The sequence below is a fragment of the Polypterus senegalus genome, chromosome 12, assembly GCF_016835505.1.
Source record: "Polypterus senegalus isolate Bchr_013 chromosome 12, ASM1683550v1, whole genome shotgun sequence".
NCBI lineage: Eukaryota > Metazoa > Chordata > Cladistia > Polypteriformes > Polypteridae > Polypterus > Polypterus senegalus.
This window is the reverse complement of record NC_053165.1, coordinates 153,156,600-153,184,142: the sequence shown is the minus strand read 5'-3', so window position 1 is coordinate 153,184,142 and position 27,543 is coordinate 153,156,600. Positions and strand designations below refer to the sequence as shown.

At 41.8% G+C, this 27,543-nt stretch overlaps 1 protein-coding gene across 1 annotated transcript in view; it reads right to left on the bottom strand.

The window, feature by feature from the left end:
- slc12a1 (solute carrier family 12 member 1) overlaps positions 1–27,543 on the bottom strand; it is a 120,366-nt gene that overhangs the window by 12,842 nt on the left and 79,981 nt on the right. Inside the window, exons 16-21 of the mRNA XM_039770343.1 lie at positions 22,801–22,912; positions 21,050–21,190; positions 18,069–18,175; positions 17,904–17,986; positions 13,726–13,866; positions 3,958–4,089 (exon numbers count right to left, since the gene is read on the bottom strand). Of these exons, the coding sequence (XP_039626277.1) occupies positions 3,958–4,089; positions 13,726–13,866; positions 17,904–17,986; positions 18,069–18,175; positions 21,050–21,190; positions 22,801–22,912 (716 nt within the window). The remainder of the gene's footprint in view (positions 1–3,957; positions 4,090–13,725; positions 13,867–17,903; positions 17,987–18,068; positions 18,176–21,049; positions 21,191–22,800; positions 22,913–27,543) is intronic.

The following is a 27,543-nucleotide window of genomic DNA, read 5'->3' as shown; positions in this document are numbered from 1 at the left end:
GTCAGACTGATGACCATTGTATACTAGTCAGCATGAAACGGTATCCTCTTTTGCCTTGTTTGGAATGGCATGATTCACCTAAGTGGGGTCCTGCACAGGAAGAAGGAGTATAAAGCCTTGGAACATTGCCCGGCACACCTTTGAAGCCGATGGACAGACGGGAGATAATGTCATCCGATCCTGAAAATCCTTGCAACGCAGTGATGAAAATGGCAGACTCTACACATCGGGCCCCCACTCCTGAACTGAGCTCTTGCCATTGGCTTCCTTCGTCAGTTATGCAGCCTAAACCGTCATTAAACAAAGCAAAGTTATTTCTCCTATGTGATTTCTTACCGCTGTATCACTAAGGGAGGGGTATCGCCTTTTTATATTATATCTACTGTGGCAAGCGGCTGGGGGTGGGACGCCCAGAATGACCGGAAGAGGAATTACGCTTCCTCCAGACCACGAGGGGGCGACTGCCCTGGTGTCTTTGGGAACCATGAGAACAGAGCTTAGAATCTCAACCCTATAGGGGCCCGTGGTCCCAATGCTTGAGGAGCCCTGGCCCTCAGCACTTACGCCACACCCGGAAGTGCTGTGTGGGAAGAAGACCAGGGACACCCGGAGTGCTTCCGGGTGCACGGCCGGTACTTTCACCACACTTGGGAGTGCTGGCGGAAGCTAATCGGGGAATAGAGCTTAGAATCTCAACCCTATAGGGGCCCGCGGTCCCAATGCTTGAGGAGCCCTGGCCCTCAGCACTTACGCCACACCCGGAAGTGCTGTGTGGGAAGAAGACCAGGGACACCCGGAGTGTTTCCGGGTGCACGGCCGGTACTTCCACCACACTTGGGAGTGCTGGCGGAAGCTAATCAGGGAATAGAGCTTAGAATCTCAACCCTATAGGGGCCCGCGGTCCCAATGCTTGAGGAGCCCTGGCCCTCAGCACTTACGCCACACCCGGAAGTGCTGTGTGGGAAGAAGACCAGGGACACCCGGAGTGCTTCCGGGTGCACGGCCGGTACTTCCACCACACTTGGGAGTGCTGGCGGAAGCTAATCGGGGAACAGAGCTTAGAATCTCAACCCTATAGGGGCCCGCGGTCCCAATGCTTGAGGAGCCCTGGCCCTCAGCACTTCCGGAGTGCTGGTGGAAGCTAATCGGGAGGCACCTGGAGCACGTCCGGGAGTGTATAAAAGGGGCCGCCTCCCTCCATTCAATGGCTGGAGTTGGGAGTGTAGAAGACGAAGTCTTGGTGGAGAGGAGTGGAGGCGGACCTGAAGAGGCAAAGGTATTGTGAGGCCTGGACTTTGGGGGAGTTTTGGGTTTGTGTGTGGCACTGTAAATAATAGGGATTGTAAATAAACGTGTGTTGGGTGATTCAAAACGATGTCCGGGCCAGAGTCCTCCACACTATATGGATTCAGGTTATGTTACATGCCACAATTAAAAAAGAACTAACTCCAACAAGAACGCTAGCACCCCCTGCTGGATACAGCCACACAACACATCTTACTTTCTGTTATTTGCCTATAAAGTCTAACAGTTATGACAGGTGGTTTTCTCTCTACAATATTGCTGACCAGTCGAGGTGTGAACACCACAGGACCTCCGAAAGTGTCCTGTAGTGTCTAGCACCAAGACGTTAGCAACAGAACCTTTAGGCCCCGTAAGTCACGAGGTGGGGTCTCCATGGATCGGACTTGTTTCACCAGCACATCCCACAGATAGATAAAATTCTTAAATCCTGTTTTCGCTTTGCCATTCTGGAGTATTGAAGGCTGCTTGATAAGTAAATGGATGAAGGATTTTAGCACCAGGCTGCAACATAGCAAAATGTGAAGAAAGCGAAGGGGTCAGTCGTGGCCAAATGTTTTGAGAATGACACAAATATTCATTTTCACAAAGTTTGCTGCCTCAATTTTTATGATGGCAATTTGCATGTACTCCAGAATGTTCTGAAGAGGGATCAGATCAATTGAATTGCAATTAATTGCAAAGTCCCTATTTGCCATGAAACTGCACTTAATCCCAAAAACACCCATTTCCACTGCATTTCAGCCCAGTCACAAAAGGACATTCATGGCTTTGCTCAAAAAGGGCCTCACAGGCAAGGCTACTGCTGCTAGTAAGATTGCACCAAAACCAACCATTTATGGGATCATCAAGAACTTCAACGACAGAGGTTCAATTGTTGTGAAGAAGGCTTCAGGGTGCCCAAGAAAGTCCAGCAAGTGCCAGGACCGTCTCCTAAAGTTGATAGGGGGGCACCACCAGTGCAGAGCTTGCTCAGGAATGGCAACAGGCAGGTATGAAGGAGGTGAAGACTTGTGGAGGATGGCCTGGTGGGTGTCAAGAAGGGCAGCAAAGAAGCCAATAAAAACACCGGGGACAGGCTAATATTCTGCAGAAGGTACAGGGATTGCCCTGCTGAGGACTTCTGGGATCAAGTCATTTTCTCTAATGAATCCTCTTTCTGATTGTTTGGGGCGTCTGGAAAAAAGAAAAGGTGAGCGGCGCTACCATCAGTCCTGTGTCACGCCAACAGTGAAGCATCCTGAGACCCTTCATGTGTGGGTTTGTTTCTCAGCCAAGGCAGTGGGCTCACTCACATTTTTTGGCTAAGACCACAGCCATGAATAAAGAATGGGACCAAAACATCCTCTGAGAGCAACTTCTCCCAACCATCCAAGAACAGTTTGGTGACCAACAATGAACACTCCAGCATGATGGAGCAGCGGGCCATAAGGACAACTAAGTGGCCCGGAGAACAAAACATCGAAATTTTGGGTCCATGGCCAGGAAGCTCCCCAGATCTTTTATGCCATTGAGAACTTGTGGTCAATCTTCAAGTGGCAGGTGGACAAACAAAAACCCACCTATTCTGACAAACTCCAAGCACTGATGATGCAAGAATGGGCTGCCATCAGTCAAGATTGGGCCCAGAAGTTGACTGACAGCATGGAAGGGCGAATTGAAAAAGAAGGTCCAACACTGCAAATATTGACTATTTGTATAAACATAATGTAATTGTCAATAAAAGCCTTTGAAATTTATGACATGCTGGTAGTTCTACTTCAGTACACCACAGAAACATCTGACAAAAAGATCAAAAAACACTGAAGCAGCAAACTTTGTGAAAACCAATACTTGTGTCATTCTCAAAACTGTTGGCCACGACTGCAGGTCACACACGCTGAACCATTGCCATCACTTTTGGATATCTGAGTATCGTTGTCTGAATATCCTAATAAATGTTTCTCTTTTTTGTATAGGGGAAGAAAATCTGATTTGAATACAGTTAGATACTAATTTGTCTTACTGAACTATGTAATGAGATTTTAAAATGAATGGGGTGCCACGTGACAGAGGATGCCACACTTTCTCTTTCTAGGGATCATTTAGTTACAAAGGCAGCACTATTTTCTAACGGTGATGCGAGATCAGCATAATATCGTCTGCCTTAACATATTGCATGATAAAAAGTCTTTACAAGTTCTTTTTTCTCTCAGCCTTTCCCCAGAAGGAATGCCTTCTGTCTTTCAAATCCATGTGGATCAGCATTGCCATCCCCTGCTTGCAAGTTCTGATGAAGAGGTCTTTAAATTTTATCGACTCTGAAGAGACAGATGGGTCAATTTGTTGATGAAGATTTGCTACATTTTCTTTTGTTTTTTCTGTCATTTTTTTTTTTCCGACTCTAAAATAAAAGTGTGCTTTGGAAAAAGTCTACTTGTGCAACGCAGAGCCCACAACACGACAAAATCGATAGGGTCTGGGCCTTTGAGACCCTCCCTATTCATTTGACTTCTTCAGAAATCACACATTGTGGTTAGAGCTAAGCTTTATAAGATTAAGTAAGCTTGTTTAAATGGTATTTTAGTTTGTAAGAATAATGTGATACTTCAGAGTTTAGAGTGGAATGAAGGGCTTTACATCGTTAACAGAGCTGACACTCTGTGACTCTCCTACCTCCATCATCAAACAGCCACCACACATCAATGGTGCCTTTGCCTTGGTTCCTTTTGAACTGGGTGCTCGCCTCCACAAGCCTCTGGTTAAACTCTCCGGCACGCATGGACTGTGGAGAACTGAGAGTGCTTTCTAGAAAAAGAGAGGGAAAAAAATATCAAAAATGAGGAAGCACACAGATAGATAGATAGATAGATATGAAAGGCACTATATGATAGATAGATAGATAGATAGATAGATAGATAGATAGATAGATAGATAGATATGAATGGCACTATATGATAGATAGATAGATAGATAGATAGATAGATAGATAGATAGATAGATAGATAGATAGATATGAAAGGCACTATATGATAGATAGATAGATAGATAGATAGATAGATAGATAGATAGATAGATAGATAGATAGATAGATAGGATAGATAGATACAGATAGATAGATAGATAGATAGATAGATACTATATAGATAGATAGATAGATAGATAGATAGATAGATAGATAGATAGATAGATAGATAGATACTTTATTAATCCCAAGGGGAAATTCACAAAGATGGCGCTATATAATGATGTTCTCTCATTTCCTCCTTCTGCAGAAAGGAAGACTGACACCTTTCCTCCTCAGACCATAGACATATATAGGTAGACACAGCATTCACTGTGTTGCCCAGTCGACACGATACGTCAGCGCGTCCGCCATATTGCGAGTGGCAAAAGTGCCATTTAAACTAATACAGGTAGACGTGGAAACCGGGTTTTCTCACGAAAAAACAATAACAAAACAACTTTATTTGTCCCAGGGAGGAAATTTGGCTTTTTATAGAATCTCTTTAAATAAATAAACCCATAAATAGATAATTAAATATATATATGCACACACCATGGTCTGAACACATATTTTTGTGTCAGTACGCTAAACACACATCAGCTATTAGGTGCTGAAATGGTGATAGACAAGATAACCAATTAGAGACAGGGGATGACTAGGCCATGGTGGGCAGTTTAGTCTGGTAATTAGGATACCCCCTGCTCTGTAAGAAGGATGCTCAGGAATCTTTAGTGACCACAGAGAGTGAGGACCTCAGTTTGACGTCTCTTCTGAAGGACAGTACCACGTGTAAAGCACAGTGTCTCCCGTCACTGCACTGGGGAACTGGGATCCACATACAGACCACAGGGTGTATTATCATGATATTTCCCACTACTTACCCTTTACCTAGCAGTAAGTGTACTCATCAGGTTCGTTACTGGGTTGGTCTACTGTCACACCTTAAATTAAAGATTAACACACGTATACATAGAGATACGCATACACATAAAAACTCAACAGTGTCCTATGAATGACACACACACACAGCTGGTTAACCTCTGGCACTTAAAAACACACAAGTGCCCTTAGGAATAACACAGTCTGTCACTCTTCTGGCACTTCAAGAAACTTACTTATTATTGGCATGACCAACATACCATGTTTTAAATATACCTCATGCGTAAATATTACTTTGGTCTCTAGGAATATATTTAAACATACAAAGGCTTAACATCCTTGGCTATAGGCCATTTATCAACCAAGAATGCCTTACTTTACCTACTCTTCTCTACTATTGGGTGGAGCTCACTCCCTCAGCCTTAATAAACCTCGCAGCACAGAGCATACGGCAAACTTCCAGCTGCACCAGGTGCTCAAAGAAATCTACCTTATTACTTCAATCACTCTAGACATGAAGACAAAGCATAGAAAGTTAAAAAAAACAGCATGGTATTTATTACATGAATAATAATACCAAAGAGAACAAAGAAAAATAGAAAATAAGATTGAGAGTGAAGTCTGGATATATATATATATAGTCTTTAGAAAAAGCTTATGAAAAAGTAAAGATGTCAAGGATGAATGTCACAGGTGGCCTGTGATCTTAGCACTCATAGTTGTTCATGAGATGTTTTGCGCCCCCGTTTATCAGATGGAAACAGCCGAATGTTGCTGGCACCCTCCTCTGACGTCACTCTGCTCTCTTCTGATGTTGCTCTTCAGATGAGGCATATTTATTATAAAATTCTTCAAGATGTGATTGCTACCTGCACCTGATTGGCTGTCTGTCAATATGATGAATGAATTTGCTCAAACTCTTTCATCAGTCTGAGTTATGTCCAATTTTTCAAGGAAATACAATTTCTAATGTTTTAACCATCTCCTGTCTCAAGCTGCAATTTCCAGTCCCATGGCATCTCCTTCTGGTCACAGATTGTAAAGTAATTGAATACAGCTTGAACCCTAGCATGTCTTCCTTTCCCAAGCTGTAAACCAATTTAGTCCTGGAGCCCTTCCCTTCACAGGTGATAAAATCATCAATATGGCTTGAGGGTCTCCTGAATTCCTGCTCAGATCAAACAAATGCTACTGTGATTCAGGAAAACAGATTGCTTTTGATGTTAACCGTCCATGCAAGTGACCAGTATTTAAGTTCATCTGTTGTTTTGTCTTGAGCAAAATATAAAATGAAAATATAGATCAAAATGTACAGATTTTGCACACCACAGCACCGGGTAAGCGCCCCCTGCTGGCCTCACCAACACCTCTTCCAGCAGCAACCCAAGCTTTTCCTAGGTGGTCTCTCATCCAAGTCCTGACTGGGCCTGATCGTGCTTAGCTTCAGGTTGGAGGACCTGTCCAGAAGTTCAGGTGATATGGCTGCTGCCTCACTGAGAAGGGGGGTAGGGGGCAGTGATTGACAAAAGCAGCATCCCAAAAAAAACATTGCCACCCTGGCAGGGTACGTAGTGTTGCTAATCAACAGGCTGTTCACAGGGAACAAACTCTTTATTAAGTCCATTAATGGAGAAAACGTGATCATTGCCTTCAAGTTTGATATTACCTGACGCACTTTTTTGGCTTGTGCAAGAAAAAAATCTCCAAAGTCACACACACGATTGTAGAATAAATGTCAGAAATACACACCTAATCAACTCAGCCTGATGCCACCTGGCAGATTTATTAACAAGACAGTAGGCATACGATACCTAGCAGCATAGTCGACAACTGCATCCTACTCCTGTGCTATCAACTGATCTGGAAATTATTAGGACCCCTCTCACAAACCATTAGCATATCTTATACTGTATACATAGCCGTAATGAAAGAAAAATGGAGAATTAGCACTAGCATGTTCTTTTTGCCTGAAAAATGTTATGGAAAAGCAATTTTACACTCCACGTCGAATGAAAACCGCACTCTCGAGGCAGACCAGCCTACCCCTTTTCTTTTTATATGTGTATGTTGGCTTTCTGATGCTGAAAAGAAAAGCACATTACTGGGCTAATTTGTCCGAACTGCCTGTGTTGGATATTGATGGCTGCAGTGTCGTCTCTCTCTGCTCTGTTCTCAGACTTTTCAGAATCGAGATAGCAGATTATCTGAGCAGAGGCTGCCAGACAGCTCTCTCCGGAGAGACACCTTCCGACTTCTGAGAAGTTCGCAGGCAGCTTTCTTTATCTCTTCAGAAAGATATGAAAGAAGAATAGGCGTCTTAACAATTACCACTGAACCCCTAGTATGTCATATTTCACCAACCCTGTCAGTCTGTAATAAAATAAATTTGAAGGGACGGTGCCAGAAGCGGAGCCAAGCCATACCTCAAAAGCAAAAAAAATGAATAATAAAGGTCCGTCATACGAGTCGTGTGCCAACTTTGAGTTTATTACAGCTTCCTGAAATGCTTGAAATGACATACCGCAAATAGCAGGAGTGGGAACTTCATTATAATGTGACGTTAATCACAGAGACGCAACTTGTCGTATTATGGCACTTTGATTCAAGGAAGCTCAGACAGTAATATGGCAGGACTTACTGCTTTTAGACTGCTTGGCAATTCCCAACTCGGGTGTGCTCTATATTTTTATAATTCCTGTTTTTTTATGTATTCTGTCCCATTCCAATGAATTTTATTTAATATAATTTTCAGTTTATTTAAATATTGTATTGTTATTTTTAGTTCACCATGTTGCGGTCCAGTCGTTCCTGTACACTGCCATGTTACTTTGACTGCTAAGATAAGTGGCTACCATGTTGTCCTGAATCCTGAAGGGTGCTAAAGACAACCTCATATAAAATTTTTAAGTCCCATTATTGCTCTTTTTGTGGCAAAGATTCATAATCTGGCATTTATATTTAATCTGGACCTTGTGTTTAATGTGGTCCCAGTGTTTCCGTAATTAGCATTACAGTGATTCAGCTATCGCGCCCCCACTATATCGTGCAAAAATTCAATAAGTACATCCTACCTGTAGCGTACTTTGTAGCCAATTCATAACAAAGCATACGGTTTTCAGCAGTCACTACGGTAACCTAACCTAACCTCTAACCCTCACCGATTCTGTTTCTCTGCTCGGTACTCAAATGTGGCACTTGGTGCCACGGCCCACCTGCCAAGTTGTTTGCCTGCCTATGGTAAAGTCATCCCTGATGGAGGATCACAGGAATCATGGGAAAGAGGGGTCCTTTCATCGGAGCAACATTTCAGCCATGGCATGGCCAAATGGGGAGGCAGCTAGATGGATGAGGTCTCCAGGACTCTAAAAATATCCAAACCTAATTATGTCATATCATCTACTGTTAAACCGTACTTCTAAAATTTTTATTATTATGCTGTCTTAAGGAATTGTTCTGTTCTGTGTATTGTATTGTATTGACCCCCTACTTTTGACACCCACTGCACGCCCAACCTACCTGGAAAGGGGTCTCTCTTTGAACTGCCTTTCCCGAGGTTTCTTCCATTTTTCCATACAAGGTATTTATTGGGAGTTTTTCTTGTCTTCTCAGAGAGTCAAAAGGCAGGGCCTGTTAAAGCCCATTGCGGCACTTCCTGTGTGATTTTGGGCTACACAAAAATAAACTGTATTGTATTGTATTGTACGGTAGACAAAGAGTTTTGTCTTACAGTACCCAGATGATTTCATACAAGGCCCGTTATTGGCTGAAAGAGGAGACTCAACCAATCAGAGTGGGATTTTCATTCTCCTGGGCTCTGATTGGCTGCTGCTAGCGTGGTGTAATCTCGCAAGAACAGCGATCGTGGGTCCCTGACGCATCTCAGTTCTCTGCATATCGTGTACCTTGCTTGTGGTCCGATTGTTGTGAACTTTTCGTCTTGTTTTAAACCCTACGATGGCTCCCAAGCGTCCTGCATCTTCTAAGAAGGAAAGTGTTATGCGGACGTTGCTCACCATTAAGGTTTGAGTGAATCGACGGTACGCTACATTATTATTATTATTATTATGTTACTCATATCCTTAGCCCGACATCCACATATCATATGTGTTTACAAAGTGTGTTTTAATAAGTTTACATGTGTTTAAAGTGTGGGAGGGGTATTTTAAGGCTTAAACTATAAAAAAAATGTTTATTTATAGTCTTTCTATATCGCGGATTTTCACCTATCGATGATGGGTCTGGAACGTAACTTCCGCGATAGGCGGGGGATCACCGTATTGGTGTTATGAGTTTTACATCACTGAATTATTTAACAAGGGTTTCACATATGTTTTGTAGCTGCTTGACTTGTTTTGTTTTGATTTGAAAGGTATTTTTCAATTTAATGGCCGTTCACAATATCTTGTCACATTTCGCAGCCACTATATATAAGGTTCAACCAATCAATGCATACCGCGTCATCATCACATGCCAATTTATCACATTCAGCTGACTTTGGAGGCAAACTTACTGAATACGTGTGGTCCACAAATCACTTGCGATTAGTGCAGAAGGCAGCAGCCAGACTCCTAGCTAGAAAAAGACATCACACCAGTCTTAGCATCGTTACACTGGTTACCCGTGTCATTTAGAATTAACTTTAAAATACTACTAAAGGTGTATAAAGTCTTCAAAAATCTTTGGGATGCCTGTCACACTACACTCCCAAGTCGTAATCTTAGATCTTCAAATAGTGGTCTGCTGATAATTCCAAGAGCCAAGCGTAAAAGAAGTGGTGAGGAGGCTGTTAGCTGTTATGCACTGTGGCATCCGGCTGGGGGTGGAGCCCGGCCGGGACGCCCAGGAGGACCGGAGGAGGGCTTGTACCTCCTCCAGACCGCCCTGGTTGTATTGGGGGTAGAGGACTTGGAAGCCCAACCTTGTAGGGGCGCCCCAGTACCTGAAGAAACCTGGAGCCTAGCACTTCTGCCACACCAGGAAGTGCTGGGGGGGAAGAAGACAGGGGACACCCGGAGGGCTTCCGGGTGCGGAGCCGGCACTTCCGCCATACTGGGGCGTGTCTGCGGAGGAATGCCGGGAAGCAGCTGGAGCCCATCCGGGTTCCTATAGAAAGGGCCGCCTCCCTTCATTCAGTAGCGGAAGTCGGGTGGAAGAAGGTCGGAGCTGGAGAAAGGACTGGAGGCAGCCAGAAAGGCATTTTGAGACTGTGAGGCCTGGACTTTGGGGGATCGGTGCTGGAGGCACTGGGGGTGCACGTAAAGTAACTGTACATAGTGTATATAATAAATGAGTGTGTTGGGTGCAAAAGAGATGTCCGTCTGTCTGTGTCCGGGCCAAGTTCCACAGCACCTAAATTGTATATTGCACCAATATTGCATATAAGGAAGCAATCCTTCTACTATTTATATATTTACTAGGGGGTTCGCCCCCTGCTTGCTTTGCTCGCCAACTCCTACCGCTGCGTATCTGCTGCTCGTGTTGTGAAGAGGGGGGCTGAACCCACCCCAAGGAGATACGGTCGCTCCTCCGAAATCCCCTCTTAAACGGTGATACAATGGGAAACAAATAGTTATTTTTTTTTTTTACCTCCTCTTTGCTCAATCAGCTGTTGGCTTGCTGTCGTGCCGCATGATCTGCATCTCATGCAGCGCTTCGAACATTTAAAAGCCTGTACAGCAGCCGTCCTACTCTTTGTGTTTTATTTCCGGCCCCGGGTGTGGTTAAATCTTTTGGCACAAACTCTCGTCTCGTGAGATGTGAGTTCTTGATATTTTTTAGTTTATAATTTAAAAACGGAATAAGAATCTGAAAATCTAACAACATCACATTAAAGTTCGATAAATTCTGAAAAGAATGATACCAAACATATATATCCATCCATCCATCCATTATCCAACCTGCTATACCCTAATTACAGGGTCGACACTCTCTCCACCAACAGACACACTGCTGATGGCCGTGCCCAAGAGGTCATTAAATGCCTGATGTTGGTTTTTATCAGGACACACACGAGCCCAGACACTCAGACTCCTCACTCAGTCTCTCGAGCGCCCCGATCAGAGCCTCCTCTGACTCTGTGAAGATTACAGCATCGTCCGCAAAGTCAAGATCTGGGAATCTCTCTTCACCAACAGATGCCCCACAGCCGCTGAACCCCACGACCTGCCCAACACCCAGTCCATACAAGCATTGAACCGAGTAGGAGCACCGAGTAATAATTTCCATTTGTTAGCGCTAATGCGATCTTTACTGTCATTTTTTGGAGACTTTCAAATTTTCCCACTTCCATTATCTCTAACCTGCTCGGCATGTGTATCGTGCCAACATTTTTGAATTCTTTACGACGTTCTACTGTCTTTTTCCGGCCCCGGGTGTGGTTAAATCCCTTGGCACAAAGTCTAGTCTCACATGACAGGCTGATTATTCCATTTATCTATTATCCAACCCACTATATCCTAACTACAGGGTCACGGAGTCTGCTGGAGCCAATCCCAGCCAACACAGGACGCAAGGCAGGTAACAAACCCCAGGCAGGGCGCCAGCCCACCGCAGGGCACACACCCACACACCAAACACACACTAGGGACAATTTAGAATCTCCAATGCACCTAACCTGCATGTCTTTGGACTGTGGGAGGAAACCCACGCAGACACGGGGAGAACAGCAAACTCCACGCAGGGAGGACCCGGGAAGCGAACCCAGGTCTCCACTGCGCCACTGTGCCACCCAGGCTGATTATTACATTCCTTACTTTCAGAATTTGCGCATAGATTATTTTTGTTCTTTTTCGCATTCTTTTCTCTCAGACACTTTGGGGTCTCTTTTCGACATGCTGCTCTTTCTTCTTCGCTTAGTCGTTGGCGTGTCATCTAGAGCAGTGTTTCCCAACCTCGGTCCTGTGGACACCCTGCGGCTGCAGGTTTTTGTTCCAATCAGATTCATAATGAGTGACAACATCTGATAACGCTGATCTCATTTAATTAGCTTATTCTACATTCAGAAAAGCACCGCAGCATTATTTTTACATTTATAAGACATTTAGAAATTTTTCTGCTTTTGCTAGAGATTTAAGTGCTTAACTCTCTTTTGTTGATTTAATTATATTTTGCTCTTTATCTTTGCAGTTTTTCCCCTTCATTGTATCTTATTAATGACAATTTAAAACGAGCAGAGCAGACATGCTGGCAAACAACACGGAATCATCAAAGGCTGCAACTACTTTAGTGTCAGACCCACTAATTAGTACATAATGGATTAATTAAACAGAACACCTAGAAAAGTAGAATGAAAATCAAGACGAAAATATTGTTAAAAAGAAAAAAAATGCATTATTCCCAAATATATATATATATATATATATATATATATATATATATATATATATATATATATATTGTGGTCCCAGCACAGGAGGACGAGAGGAGGGCTTGTGCCTCCTCCAGACCGAGAGGGGGCGTCCGTCCTGGTTATGCTGGAGGCCTCGGGTAGAGGGCTTGGAAGCCCAGCCCTGTAGGGACCCGTGGCCACCGCCAGGCGGTGCCCCAGTGCCTGATTATCACGGGAGCCCGGCACTTCCTGGTGTGGGAAGACTTTGGAGGACACCCGGAGAGCTGCCGGAAGGACAGCCGGCACTTCCGCCACGCTGGGGCATGGCCAAGGGAAGAATGCCGGGAGCACCTGGTGCTCGTCCGGAAATCATATATAAGGGGCCGCCTCCCTTCAGTGAGCAGTGGATGTCGGGTGGAAGAGGACAGAGCTGGAGAGAAGACTGAGGCGGCCAGGAAAGAAAGGCACAGAGACTGTGAGCCCTGGACTTTGGGGAATCGGTGCAAGAGGCACTGGGGTTTTGGGTTGCACGTAATTTGTAAATAGTGTAAATAAATAGTGTGTGGTGGAACTATATATATATATATATATATATATATATATATATATATATATATATATATATATATTTACCAAACGTAGTTTTCTAATTTCTATATCGTTCCCTAAACACAGAACTTGGAAAATAACAGTTCACTTAATTAGCCCAGCAGTCCAATTAAAAATAGAAGCTGGTTGGAACAAAAACCTGCAGCCACAGGGGGGCCACAGGACCGAGGTTGGGAAACACTGTTCTAGAGCGTATAACATTTTTAAGAGCTGAGAGCACAGGAAGTGTGTCTGCCAAAAGCGTTCCAACAACTGAGAGGTTAGATGAGGTGGTCTTGTTTGAAAATGGCTGTAACTAGGGCGTGACTTGCAATAGTCCCCGTCTCATGCTGCCTGCTTCCAAAGGTTGCAGGTATGACGTGACCTGACCGTGTCGCAGGACGTGAAAGTGTCTCTCTTCAAAAGATCACGTCTCGTCGCAGTCTCCTCCTGAGATTTTTTTTTTTTTATAATCCAGTGATAAAACAGGCAAGAATTACAAGTCCAAAAATGCAATCCAACTCCTTCAGGGAAGCCATAACACAGATTCATGACAAGCAGTCATTGTCATTCCCCGACAGACCCCCAGACCGCCAGTTTAATGCCAACACAACAGACAAACAATTGACTGGAGAAGAAGTACCTTTTGCGTTCTGCCGGGAAAAATTATATCTGTTGGCTTTGTTGAACAATCTGCGAATTCCCGTGTTCTCTTGATTCATTTCTTCGCTCTTGATGGCCGCATCGAGTGCCTGCCGCTCTAGTTCCAGTTTCTCCATTTCCTCTGTAAGTTAAGACAGAAGAATATTAGCTTAACAAGCAATAGATTTCCATGCCAGGTTAAAAGTATGGCTGCTCATAGTCAGATCAAGAATCAATGCAGCCATCCCTCAATGAAGTGACTTTCATAAAGACCCCCATTAGACGCTAATTTAGATAGCAACATTGCATAATAAGGTAGACGCTCAAATGCAGGATGAATGATATGAAGTTATTTAGACACTCAAGCAAATCTCCTTGCATCCATCCATCCATTATCCAACCCGCTGTATCCTAACTACAGGGTCACGGGGGTCAGCTGGAGCCAATCCCAGCCAACACAGGGCGCAAGGCAGGAAACCAACCCCGGGCACGGTGCCAGCCCACCGCAGTCTCCTTGCATCAAGTCGGTATATAAAACACCAAGGAGGCGATTATACAATAGGCACAAGTAATTGGTTGTGGGGAGATTTGACTGCCATAACAAATGGAGTCACAGGGAAAGTCTTAACGATGGGAGATGATGGGCCCATCAAGCTAGCATTATTTTCAATTCATAATTAGCAGCAGCTTGCCAGTAACACTTAAAGATAAGAGGAGAGGCCAGGGCAAGAAAACAGAGATGAGATAAGATAGGGTGAGACAAGAAAAGAGAGGACAAGATAAGATAAGGCTTTATTAATGATGAAAGGACACTGAGTTCTAGATGAATGGTTTCACAACAGAGTACAATTCCAATGTAGATAACCATGCATGGTATTGTCGGATGAGTGCCCAGAGGAAGCATCTACAGGGCTCAAGTAAGGTAAACCCAAACCCAAACGCCTGAGGGATCTCAGCTGTTAAAACTTCCTTTTCCTACCACACACTTCAGATGAGTCCTGAGACAAACTCTTGACATCACTCCTGGACTGGTGACACCCTAGAGAGTTCCTGCCTCTTTCATCCTGGGAGCAATTTAAGGAAGAGCAGTGCTGGAAGCTGAACTCGCATTCAGAGAGCATGGAGCTCCACAAGGGGCAACCTCAAGCAGTAGGAGAGATTCTCCCAGAAAGCCCTTAATCCTAGGCTACAGGGGACGCATGAGGTCCCTAGTTCTGCTGGAACCTTTTTCTTTTCCTTGTTTCTGTTAGACGGTGGAACAGTGGGTAGCGCTGCTGTCTTGTGCCCTGTGTTGGCTGGGATTGGCTCCAGCAGAACCCAGTGACTCTCTCGATCACTATCGAGAAATTCAGTGTAATTTTTTTTTTTATGTAAAATGTTCTTTACATTTTTCACAAGACGTCACACCAAAGTGCACCATCATGTACGTTACTCCACAAGTACACTCGTTATACAGAAACCACCTGCTCTCCACCTCCCTCCCTCCCGCTCAGCCTCGCCGGCCGCCACTTCACATTTTCTGGTTCCTTGATTCCTGCAGAGGAGCTTGATGGTATGCACACTCCATGCGTTACAAAAGGTCTTATTTTAAATACTAAATGACAGGCAGACAGATGCATGTGGAGTTAAAGCATGTCAGCAGTTTCAGACATGACTAAATATCTTTCTTCTTGTGCTTTTGGTGGTGAAAAGTGTTACAGATGTGTGCATGGGAAACAGCTTCAAGGCTTGGGTGATTGCCATTTTCTTCCAAGATAGATAGATAGATAGATAGATAGATAGATAGATAGATAGATAGATAGATAGATAGATAGATAGATAGATAGAGTGAAAGGCACTATATGATAGATAGATAGATAGATAAATAGATAGATAGTGAAAGGCACTATATGATAGATAGATAGATAGATAGATAGATAGATAGATAGATAGATAGATAGATAGATAGATACTTTATTACTCCCAAGGGGAAATTCAAAAAGATGGCGCTATATAATGATGTTCTCTCATTTCCTCCTTCTGCAGAAAGGAAGACTGACACCTTTCCACCTCAGACAATAGACATATATAGGTAGACGCCGCATTCACTGTGTTGCCCAGTCGACACGATATGTCAGCGCGTCCGCCATATTGCGAGTTGCAAAAGTGCCATTTAAACTTATACAGGTAGACGTGAAAATCGGGTTTTCTGATGAAAAGACAATAACGTTTAAAATAGCATCTTTTACATACAACAGATTTTGGCAAATCATTTAAATGCAAATATTTATATCCATTTATACACTAATAATGGCAATTATTAAATAATAATAATAATTATTATTATTAAATAATTCCTCCCATATAAGTAACATTTCACTTACTGCCTTCTTCCATCTCTGAAACATTTCAAGACTCCGTCCTGTTCTTACGCAACACAGTACTGAAGTATCGGTTAATGTCCGAGTCACCTCACGTACAGATTACTGTAATGCTGTTCTATCTGGCATCCCACAAAAACGTATCCATCGCTTACAACTTCTTCAAAATTCTGCTGCCAGGATGATAACCTGCTGTTCTAAATCCACTGAACATATCACACCGATTCTCTCTCAACTTCACTGTTCACTACTGAATACAATACTAAACACCGCTCTGAACATTTAAAGCTCTCCACACCTCACTGATCTCCTCCAGACTGGCACTCCTCTCACTCACTCAGATCCTTTAATTTGAGAGTATTCAGTTTGTCAATATGGTGCAGCTTCAGTTTGTGGAAGACAGACACAACTGAAGACGTGAATTTAAAATGATGGTTGTCAAGTTAAAACTGTGTTTCCTCGATGTGCTCCTTGAGATAAAACGCATAATCTGAACCAATCTCAGCCTGAACAAACTGACTGATCAAAGATACACTGACAACTTGTCCTAATGTCGACCTCCCACTGCTTCCTGAGGTGGATTTCTTTGGGAAACCTTCAAAGTTTGAGAATTGTTAACAGCTAACAACAATCTACATAGTTAGTGACTAAATACGTTTAGCCAAAATGTTGTTTGGAGGCTCACTTGAGCACATAAATGCATAGCTTTGCTAGGTTAGCCTGGCGTAGCTAAAGCTAAGATTATGAAACGGGATTTTCTAATGGCCAATTATAACCAAAACAATTGTTCAGCCTTACCTGTGAAATGTAATCCCTCGGGATCTGGTTTGGAGCGTACAGCAGTCTGCACAATTCCAAGCAACACATGCGTGAGGCATCTTTATCCATTACTTCACGCCACAGCAGTGCCACTCGCAATATGGCGACGATGTTGACGTACGATGCTGCTGGTCATGCAGCGTCTAGCAATTCTATGTCTATGCCTCAGACGACACTTCCGGGGTCCGTCCATCTGGACCCACCTATTCCTCCCAGAATGCCTGAAATACGGAAGAGCTGCCATCTTGGGCAGTCAACCTAAGATGATAGTCCGAGGAGGACTTGTTGTTGTATTTACACACACGTTTCTTTTGCTTTTTTGAGCTTTTGCAATCATACAGGGTTGGCTGCAAGGTGCTTCAAAACTTTAACGTTGTCCTTTCATCTTTACAAAAGCCATCAGAGAACTCATATGTATTGATATTTTCACTGTATCTTTTTTTCTGAAACAAACATGACTTTTGTCATCGCTATGTTTTGTATTTCCTGTGTCACCACTCTGCATTTTGAACTTTGTGGTCATGAAGTGACACTTTTCTGATAGGGGTACAGTCCCTGGAAGCCATGCTGCGTGACATCACTTAGCTGGCACTTTATAAACCAATGCCACAGTTATGTCACGCACAAGATTGTGATTCACTCTCGAAAACTGTTTCTGCCTTATAATTGTTTTTATTTGTTTGTTTTTTTGACTTTTGGGAAGACATTTTGAGACTATAGGATCCCTTCGATAAAAGAGTGGGCACAAAAAAAGGAACTAAGTCAAGGGTGACTGGTAATCACTGCTGGTATCATATTTAAATAATCAAATCAATATTGAAGATATGCCTTCTTTAAAAAGTTCAGACTTAAAGTTGAAAAGCTATTTTATTGTACAATTTCACAATAATGAACATTTTCTATAAGGAGCTCCTTCTCATTATTAACATCATGAATATTTGTAAACATCTAATTCAGAAAAATCAAAGCCATGATGGCAGACAGCAGGGCTTTCACCTACCTTGCATCTGTAGGACTTGGGAAATGTCAAATCCTTGGCCTATCCTGACAATCATTATTCCAAATTCAAAATCAAATGCATCACTTGAACAAGAAAGAAAATAAAATTATTTGATTGGCTCTGAGAAGAACAAAATGCTCATTTTAAAATGGGAAAAAAACTCACTGTAACACGCCAATGTAATTCTGAACATCTGTGGCACTGGCGCTCCTCCAGTTGCGCTTAAATCCTATCACCAAGGTGTTAGGCTTCAGGCGGCCTATACCGGAAGCCTGCAATTTTAAGATGAAAAGTACATTAAAAAGTACCTTTTAATATTGTTCAGTTAACTCGGGTAGGAAGGTGCCGCTCAAAAGTTCCCGAGTCATGTAAATGGCAAACAGTTCTGAAAATGTCCTCTAGAGAGAGAAATCCTGTCAACAAACCCCAGCTAGTAACACAGAGGGCCATTCAGAATATTCAATAAATAAAACGAATATGCTCTGAAATAATATGGACCTCTGTGGAATGCAAAAACACAGTCCAAAGTGAACGTAGGTCAAGCATACAGAAATAAAGCAGAGAGACACACAAAACTCCCTAGCGCATTCGAATGAACTGCCAGGAACTGTGGGAAATCCTCGCCTTTATAGGGCTGAGGGCATTCCTGGCAGGGAGAGGCGGGAGGTCCCACCTCTTGGAGAACCACCCACAAAATACAGTGGAACCTCGGTTCACGAACGTCTCTGACGACGTACAAATCGGGTTACGACCAAAATGTTTGCCAAACTTTGGCATCTGTTCACGACCACACACTCGGGTAATGAACAAGCCAGTTTCCCTTCCGTATGTGCTGATGATTTCCGCACGTGTTCAGTCTCTCCCTGTGCATTCGCTGCGAACTCTTTATGCTCTATTTCGCTTCCCTTCCGGTTCGTACGAGCCGGTGATTTACGCACGTGTTCAGTCTCTCCCTGTACAGTACATTGTTCTCAGTCAGATGTGCATCGTGCAGAGGGACTTTGTGGTATAGCGGGTCCACACCTCACGTCAAGAGGCCAGTTTTAAAGAAATAATCGCCGCGCTTGCAGCTTAGCGAGGGGCGTGGTGGTTGATTGCTACAGCGTAAGGCAGCTAAAGGAAGGAAAAAGAAAAGAAAGACGGAGGTTGCGGAGTGAGGAAGTAAGCAGGAAACAGTGTGAAAAGAACCGGTGTGAGTGAGCGAGCGAGAGTGCCCTCGCAGGAAGGCAGCTGGGCAGTGAGCCCAAGCAGGGGCGTTTTGGCCGACACTCGGTGGGGCAGAAGGAAGCGGCCGCTCCAGCTGAGTGATCAAGGAGCTGGAGTGACCAGAAGAAGGATGGCTGGCCGCGTAAGGCAGTTAAAGAATACACCGGGCTTGTTTTTTTAAAGAGACTGCTTCCAGCATTGTTTTAACCTCATTGTATTTAATGAAGACTTTTTTCTATGGGATTTTAACCTCCACTTCACTTCTGTTTTTATGGGATCATTTATTTATTGAAGGATTCTGAACGCACTGCACTTTATTTAATTTGGACTTTGTTTTTGATGGTTGTTTTGTTGATTTTAATAAAAGCACTTGGCACTTTTTGCACCATCCCCTTGCTCCATTGTACAGTAGTGCCTCACTGTCGTGCTCATCGGTAACATTACTGACAGTGACGGGCTTAAGGGCTCCCGGAAGCGAGACGGGAGCATGCAGCGAACCCGCATCGTCACAGACTTTACCTCAAAACTGTCATCTCCTCTCCACCGAGTTCCTCCTCACTTCCTTCATGCCATAACTCGACTCATGCAAGGTTGTTTATGGTTAGTTTTTGTATTACGGATTTTTCAAATATTCATTTTTCGGTTCGTAGCATGAATTGTTGCAATGTCACTTTTCTTGCTTGTTTATTAAATTATGGATTTTTCAAATGTTCATTTTTTTTCCTGTGCTTAAAACTCAAAAAAGTGTTTACAGCGAGCGGTTCGTAAGGCTGTAGCGTGAACTCTTGCAAGGTTAATTTTCTCTGTTCAAGGTTTTCTCAGTGTTTTAATTTTTTTACATTTAGTTTACTATTACACTGTGCATTCTATGGTATAATGAACTATTTCTGTGCTTAAAAATCTTTAAAAATATATATTTACATACAGTTTGTACGATCCGGAACGGATTAATTGTATTTACTTACAATCCTATGGGGGAAATTACTTCGGGTCACGACCAAATCGGGTTACGACCAGAGTTTTGGAACAAATTACGGTCCAGGTGACCCGAGGTTTCAATGTATATGGAACAGAGCAAAAGAAAATTACAATAATAACATAAAGAAAAGAATCAAAAGCGAACAAGACAGGCATTAAGTTGTACCCCAGCCAGAGGAAGAACCCTGACTAAAGCATAACAGGTTGGTGGTAGAGTTTGTTATATCGCTGTTCTATTGTTTTCATTGCATGTTATAATAAATAACTACACTATATGAACATAATAAAATATTATACTTATTACACTCATTCTCTCAGTTCTGTAAAGGGTTTCTCTCATTTCACAAGCAGTGAGATCCTATGTAGGGTGGCCATCAGGCTCCAGCAGCTCCACGTAACGAGCAATTAATTAATTTACTGACAGATTTAAAGTAGTGACGCCAGATACAGTATTTTACACTTCTAACACATTGGCAGAAAGTGCTGTTGCCTGTTAACAACTCACTGTCAGTTCTCTGTCATGGTGTGCCAGCATTTGTTTAGAATAAACCAGAAAAACAGTTTGTGAAGTTTATACAAAAGAAATACAGTAAGAGAAACTGGTGACAATGAGATCTTCAGTCTATTTTAGTTGGGCACATCTACTCATTTCCAAACTCATTAATCCAATTCAGTTTCGGGAGAACCACAGCCTATTCCTGCCACATTTGGCACAAGGGAAGAATCAAACGAGGACCGGGGGTGCCAGTCTATCACTGGGCTCAGTCACCTCCACTCTAGAGGTACCAGTCAACATGACAAGAGGGACTGGGCAGGCACTCACACAAGAATTTAGCAGCAGGGCTAACCACTGCACCTCCCTGCTGCCTTTCCTTCAGGTGCATTCCTCTAGTGAATGGAAATGAATCCACTCATTGACCATTAATGCGCTTCCATTAGGAATTCTTAGTGGAAACACCTACTTGAAGGAGGCTTTTGACGCCATCACGGAAGGTATCGCTGGCCACGGCTGCATAGAAGGCCTTTCTTTTATTGTTGTTCAGCCAGGCTTGATTCTTCTCCATAGAGATGTTCATTTCTTTAACCATTTGCTTCCGGGGTCCCTATTCATGAACAGAATAAAGAAGAAGAAACTTTGGATGACATCATCATGAACTTTAGGCATGTAAATATAAACATAAATGATAATGTCGTGCAAATGGAGGCTTTAAGGGAACATTTCATAGGATTGGGTGGCAGACAGAAAGAAAGAAAGAAGGAAAGAAAGAAAGAAAGAAAGAAAGAAAGAAAGAAAGAAAGAAAGAAAGAAAGAAAGACTACATAGTAGATTAATAAACAGATGTGAAAGGCACTACATAGTACATAAATAGATAGAAGAGGCATAGATAGATAGATAGATAGATAGATAGATAGATAGATAGATAGATAGATAGATAGATAGATAGATAGATAGATAGATAGATAGATATGAAAGGCACTATATCATTGATAGTCTGACAGACATATATGAAAGACACTATGCAATAAATACAGGAAATGACAGATTGACTGACAAATGTGTAAGATCCTACAGTATATAAAAGATAGATAAATACATTTATTTCTATACTAGCTGTGTAAGGCTGTGCTCTAAAATTCCCAGGGTCCTAGAAACTATTGAAATTGTCAGAAAAAAAAATCATATGTAGAGATGTCAGGTAATTGAAAGGTGCTCTGGGCGTCTTGTCTCTCCTTGGAGATTTCGTTTTGACAACGTGCTCACATTGCAAATCACAGATATACAAATAAATAAAATAAAATTGCTTGTAGATAGATAGATAGATAGATAGATAGATAGATAGATAGATAGATAGATAGATAGATAGATAGACGTGAAAGGCACTATATGATAGATAGATAGATAGATAGATAGATAGATAGATAGATAGATAGATAGATAGATAGATAGATAGATAGATAGATATGAAAGGCACTATATGATAGATAGATAGATAGATAGATAGATAGATAGATAGATAGATAGATAGATAGATAGATAGACGTGAAAGGCACTATATGATAGATAGATAGATAGATAGATAGATAGATAGATAGATAGATAGATGTGAAAGGCACTATATGATAGATAGATAGATAGATAGATAGATAGATAGATAGATAGATAGATAGATAGATAGATGAAAGGCACTATATGATAGATAGATAGATAGATAGATAGATAGATAGATAGATAGATAGATAGATAGATAGATTTTAATTTTAGTTTATTAGGCAGGATAGACAGACAGATAGATAGATAGATAGATAGATAGATAGATAGATAGATAGATAGATAGATAGATAGATAGATAGATAGATAGATAGATAAACAGATGTGAAAGGCACTAAATGATAGATGCTGTTTTCTTGTGAGCAAGTTTGAAAAGCATGGGCCACGATGGCAAATCTGAGCCTTCTACACCATGCAATATGCAAACATTCAGTAAACTTCAGTCGGTCAGTCAGTCGGTCAGTCAGTCGGTCAGTCAGTCATTATCCAACCCATGATATCCCAACACAGGGTCACAGGGGTCTGCTGGAGCACAGGGCGCAAGGCAGGAACAAATCCCAGGCAGGGCGCCAACGCACCATAGTTAGAAAGCTTTATCAAGGACAAAATGAATGTTGATCACTTTAGCACTTTAGATTTAGCACTTTTGAAAAAAAAACTCACTGCGAACACTTGGCTGGTGAGGCAGAGTCCGTAGCCCTTGGTGATTGAGTGGGCTAAGTCAAGTAAAGCTGGTCTCGTCTTTGGAGCACCGGTTAGAACGATACACTGAGGCCTGAAACAAAACCAAGAAGCAATCATGAAGAGTAAATGAGCTAAAAGCGACAGATAGACATTATTACAAACTGATCTAGGCGATTGCACAATGACACATGTATTTGGGTGGGAGTGTCATGATTAAAACAGCGAGAATTTCACACAATAAAGAAGAAAAAAAAATGTATGAGTAAGAAAAGATGGAAAACATTCTGGAGTGAACTGAGCAGTGAGAGACATGTGAACACACGGGGCCAGGAAATGAATCAAAGACAAGGTTCGGAAAAATGGGATTGTAATCGAGAATAAAAAATTACACTTGCATTAAAAGCAGAACGTTAGCCAGGAGTCCAAGTTGGGAAAAGACAGCGAGGGTCTGCAATCAGAAGCACTAAGAAAGACACACACACATTGGATTTTATATCAAAGACAGAACGTCAGCCAGGAATCAAACTCAGAAAAGACAGCAAGTGACGGCAATGAGAAACATTAAGAAAGACATGCATGTAAGAGTCTTAGACCAAAACCTAAACATTAGCCAGGAATCAAAAGTCAGGAAAAGAAAGTAAGGCTTCATAACTAGACTCACTAAGAACAACCCGCAAATCACGGATAGTGAACAGAGTGGTGTGCTGATATTTAAGCTATTGCATCATTCCAACAGATGGCACATCACAAACAGCTCAAGTAATAAAATGCATTTTATTTTTCATTTCAACAGATGGTGCATTTTATGTACACCACCAGTACCATGAAAACATTCTATTATCACTGTTAATTTTAAATATGACTCATTGTTACAAAAATATGTAATAAAGAAAACTGGAATAACAAACTTGTTGATGAAATGGCTAGAAGACTTACAAATGCTTCAACTTTCAAACCAGCTAACCAAGTCTCTGAACGCACCTTAACGCCCTGGTTATGCCATGTAGATATTTTCTTACTAGTTGAAATATGGCGCCCCAGAATAATAAATTGTGTTTCACTTCAAGCAGCTTGGCACATCACAAATCAGTGGCTCGTTGTAATGGACTCTTAGTTTTAAATGTGACAGAAACGGCTGTTGAAACACAAAGAGCGATGGAGTGTGTGCAGTTTATCAGAGAACTTGACACACGTCTTGCAAAGAATATGTGGCTTAGGGCACTCCTCCGCTGACTTAGAATACAAATAACTCCTTTAAAAGCCAAACTGCCATTTATCTGAACATTTGTAAGAATGGAGAGAGGCACATGTAGGTGCCGTGACCACATAGAATAGAGCTGAAGATCAGTGGAGCTCTTTTTTTTTTTTTTGTAGAAAATATGTGGAATTAAACCAGGAAAAAAAAGGGCAGGCACATGCTAACAAAGCAAACGTCAAAACCAGAACCTGAAGTCAACCCTCTTGAAAGCGGAGGTCCTCACAGGTTCTTGTTTGATTTTCTTCCAACTAATTGGATGGTTGTCGATATTCAAATGTACTTTGCTTATTGTTATTGTTTATTAATATTATCAATAACTAGCAGGTGAATTTCCCAAATGAAAGAAACAGAACATAGAAATAGAACAAACAGTCTTCTGATTCACATTTTATTGTAAGTTGCTCCAATTTGGATTGTGTCTGCTGTGGCATTTGAGACGCCCTTGAAATAGACTTTTCTCTGGCATCAGAAGTGGACCATGGAATTGTACGTGTTTTTGTCGGTGGCATGGGTATATTCACGAAAAGCAGGAGAATTATAATGTGTTACATGGTATTACGTACAGAATGTGCACCACAGTGAGACAAATTTACCTTATTTACAATACATCGGAAAGCGAACAAATAATAGACATATATAGATAGATGCAAAGTACTTTATTACTCCCAAGGGGAAATTCAAAAAGATGGCACTATATAATGATGTTCTCTCATTTCCTCCTTCTGCAGAAAGGAACACTGACACCTTTCCACCTCAGACAATAGACATATATTGGTAGACACCGCATTCACTGTGTTGCCCAGTCGATAAGATACGTCAGCGCGTCCGCCATATTGCGAGTGGCAAAAGTGCCATTTAAACTAATACAGGTAGACGTGGAAACCGGGTTTTCTGACGAAAAAACAATAACGTTTGAAACAGTATCGTTTAAGTACAACAGATTTTGGCGAATCGCTTACATGCAATTATTTATATCCATTTATACACTAATAATGTCAATTCTTAAATAATAATAATAATTATTATTATTATTAAATAATTCCTCCCATACAAGTTACATTTCTCGGACTGTCTTCTTCCATCTCCGAAACATTTCTAGACTCCGTCCTGTTCTTACGCACCACAGTACTGAAGTATCGGTTAATGTCCGAGTCACCTCACGTACAGATTACTGTAATGCTGTTCTATCTGTCATCCCACAAAAACGTATCCATCGCTAACAACTTCTTCAAAATTCTGCTGCCCGGATGATAACCTGCTGTTCTAAATCCACTGAACATATCACACCGATTCTCTCTCAGCTTCACTGGCTCCCTGTTCACTACTGAATACAATACTAAATCCCGCTCTGAACATTTAAAGCTCTCCACACCTCACTGATCTCCTCCAGACTGGCACTCCTCTCACTCACTCAGATCCTCATCTGCAGCTCGACTTTCTGTACCACACGTCAGACTCAGTGCTATGAGTGGGATTGTAATCGAGAATAAAAATTACACTTGCATTAAAAGCAGAGCGTTAGCCAGGAGTCCAAGTTGGGAAAAGACAGCGAGGGTCTGCAATCAGAAGCACTAAGAAAGACACACACACATTGGATTTTATATCAAAGACAGAACGTCAGCCAGGAATCAAACTCAGAAAAGACAGCAAGTGACGGCAATGAGAAACATTAAGAAAGACATGCATGTAAGAGTCTTAGACCAAAACCTAAACATTAGCCAGGAATCAAAAGTCAGGAAAAGAAAGTAAGGCTTCATAACTAGACTCACTAAGAACAACCCAAAATCACGGATAGTGAACAGAGTGGTGTGCTGATATTTAAGCTATTGCATCATTCCAACAGATGGCACATCACAAACAGCTCAAGTAATAAAATGCATTTTATTTTTCATTTCAACAGATGGTGCATTTTATGTACACCACCAGTACCATGAAAACATTCTATTATCACTGTTAATTTTAAATATGACTCATTGTTACAAAAATATGTAATAAAGAAAACTGGAATAACAAACTTGTTGATGAAATGGCTAGAAGACTTACAAATGCTTCAACTTTCAAACCAGCTAACCAAGTCTCTGAACGCACCTTAACGCCCTGGTTATGCCATGTAGATATTTTCTTACTAGTTGAAATATGGCGCCCCAGAATAATAAATTGTGTTTCACTTCAAGCAGCTTGGCACATCACAAATCAGTGGCTCGTTGTAATGGACTCTTAGTTTTAAATGTGACAGAAACGGCTGTTGAAACACAAAGAGCGATGGAGTGTGTGTGCAGTTTATCAGAGAACTTGACACACGTCTTGCAAAGAATATGTGGCTTAGGGCACTCCTCCGCTGACTTAGAATACAAATAACTCCTTTAAAAGCCAAACTGCCATTTATCTGAACATTTGTAAGAATGGAGAGAGGCACATGTAGGTGCCGTGACCACATAGAATAGAGCTGAAGATCAGTGGAGCTCTTTTTTTTTTTTTTGTAGAAAATATGTGGAATTAAACCAGGAAAAAAAAGGGCAGGCACATGCTAACAAAGCAAACGTCAAAACCAGAACCTGAAGTCAACCCTCTTGAAAGCGGAGGTCCTCACAGGTTCTTGTTTGATTTTCTTCCAACTAATTGGATGGTTGTCGATATTCAAATGTACTTTGCTTATTGTTATTGTTTATTAATATTATCAATAACTAGCAGGTGAATTTCCCAAATGAAAGAAACAGAACATAGAAATAGAACAAACAGTCTTCTGATTCACATTTTATTGTAAGTTGCTCCAATTTGGATTGTGTCTGCTGTGGCATTTGAGGCGCCTTGAAATAGACTTTTCTCTGGCATCAGAAGTGGACCATGGAATTGTATGCGTGTTTTTGTCGGTGGCATGGGTATATTCACGAAAAGCAGGAGAATTATAATGTGTTACATGGTATTACGTACAGAATGTGCACCACAGTGAGACAAATTTACCTTATTTACAATACATCGGAAAGCTTTGAAACAGTATCGTTTAAGTACAACAGATTTTGGCAATCACATGCAATTATTTATATCCATTTATACACTAATAATGTCACTTCTTAAATAATAATAATAATTATTATTATTATTAAATAATTCCTCCCATACAAGTTACATTTCTCGGACTGTCTTCTTCCATCTCCGAAACATTTCAAGACTCCGTCCTGTTCTTACGCACCACAGTACTGAAGTATCGGTTAATGCCCGAGTCACCTCACGTACAGATTACTGTAATGTTATTCTATCTGGCATCCCACAAAAACGTATCCATCGCTTACAACTTCTTCAAAATTCTGCTGCCCGGATGATAACCTGCTGTTCTAAATCCACTGAACATATCACACCGATTCTCTTTCAGCTTCACTGGCTCCCTGTTCACTACTGAATACAATACTAAATCCCGCTCTGAACATTTAAAGCTCTCCACACCTCACTGATCTCCTCCAGACTGG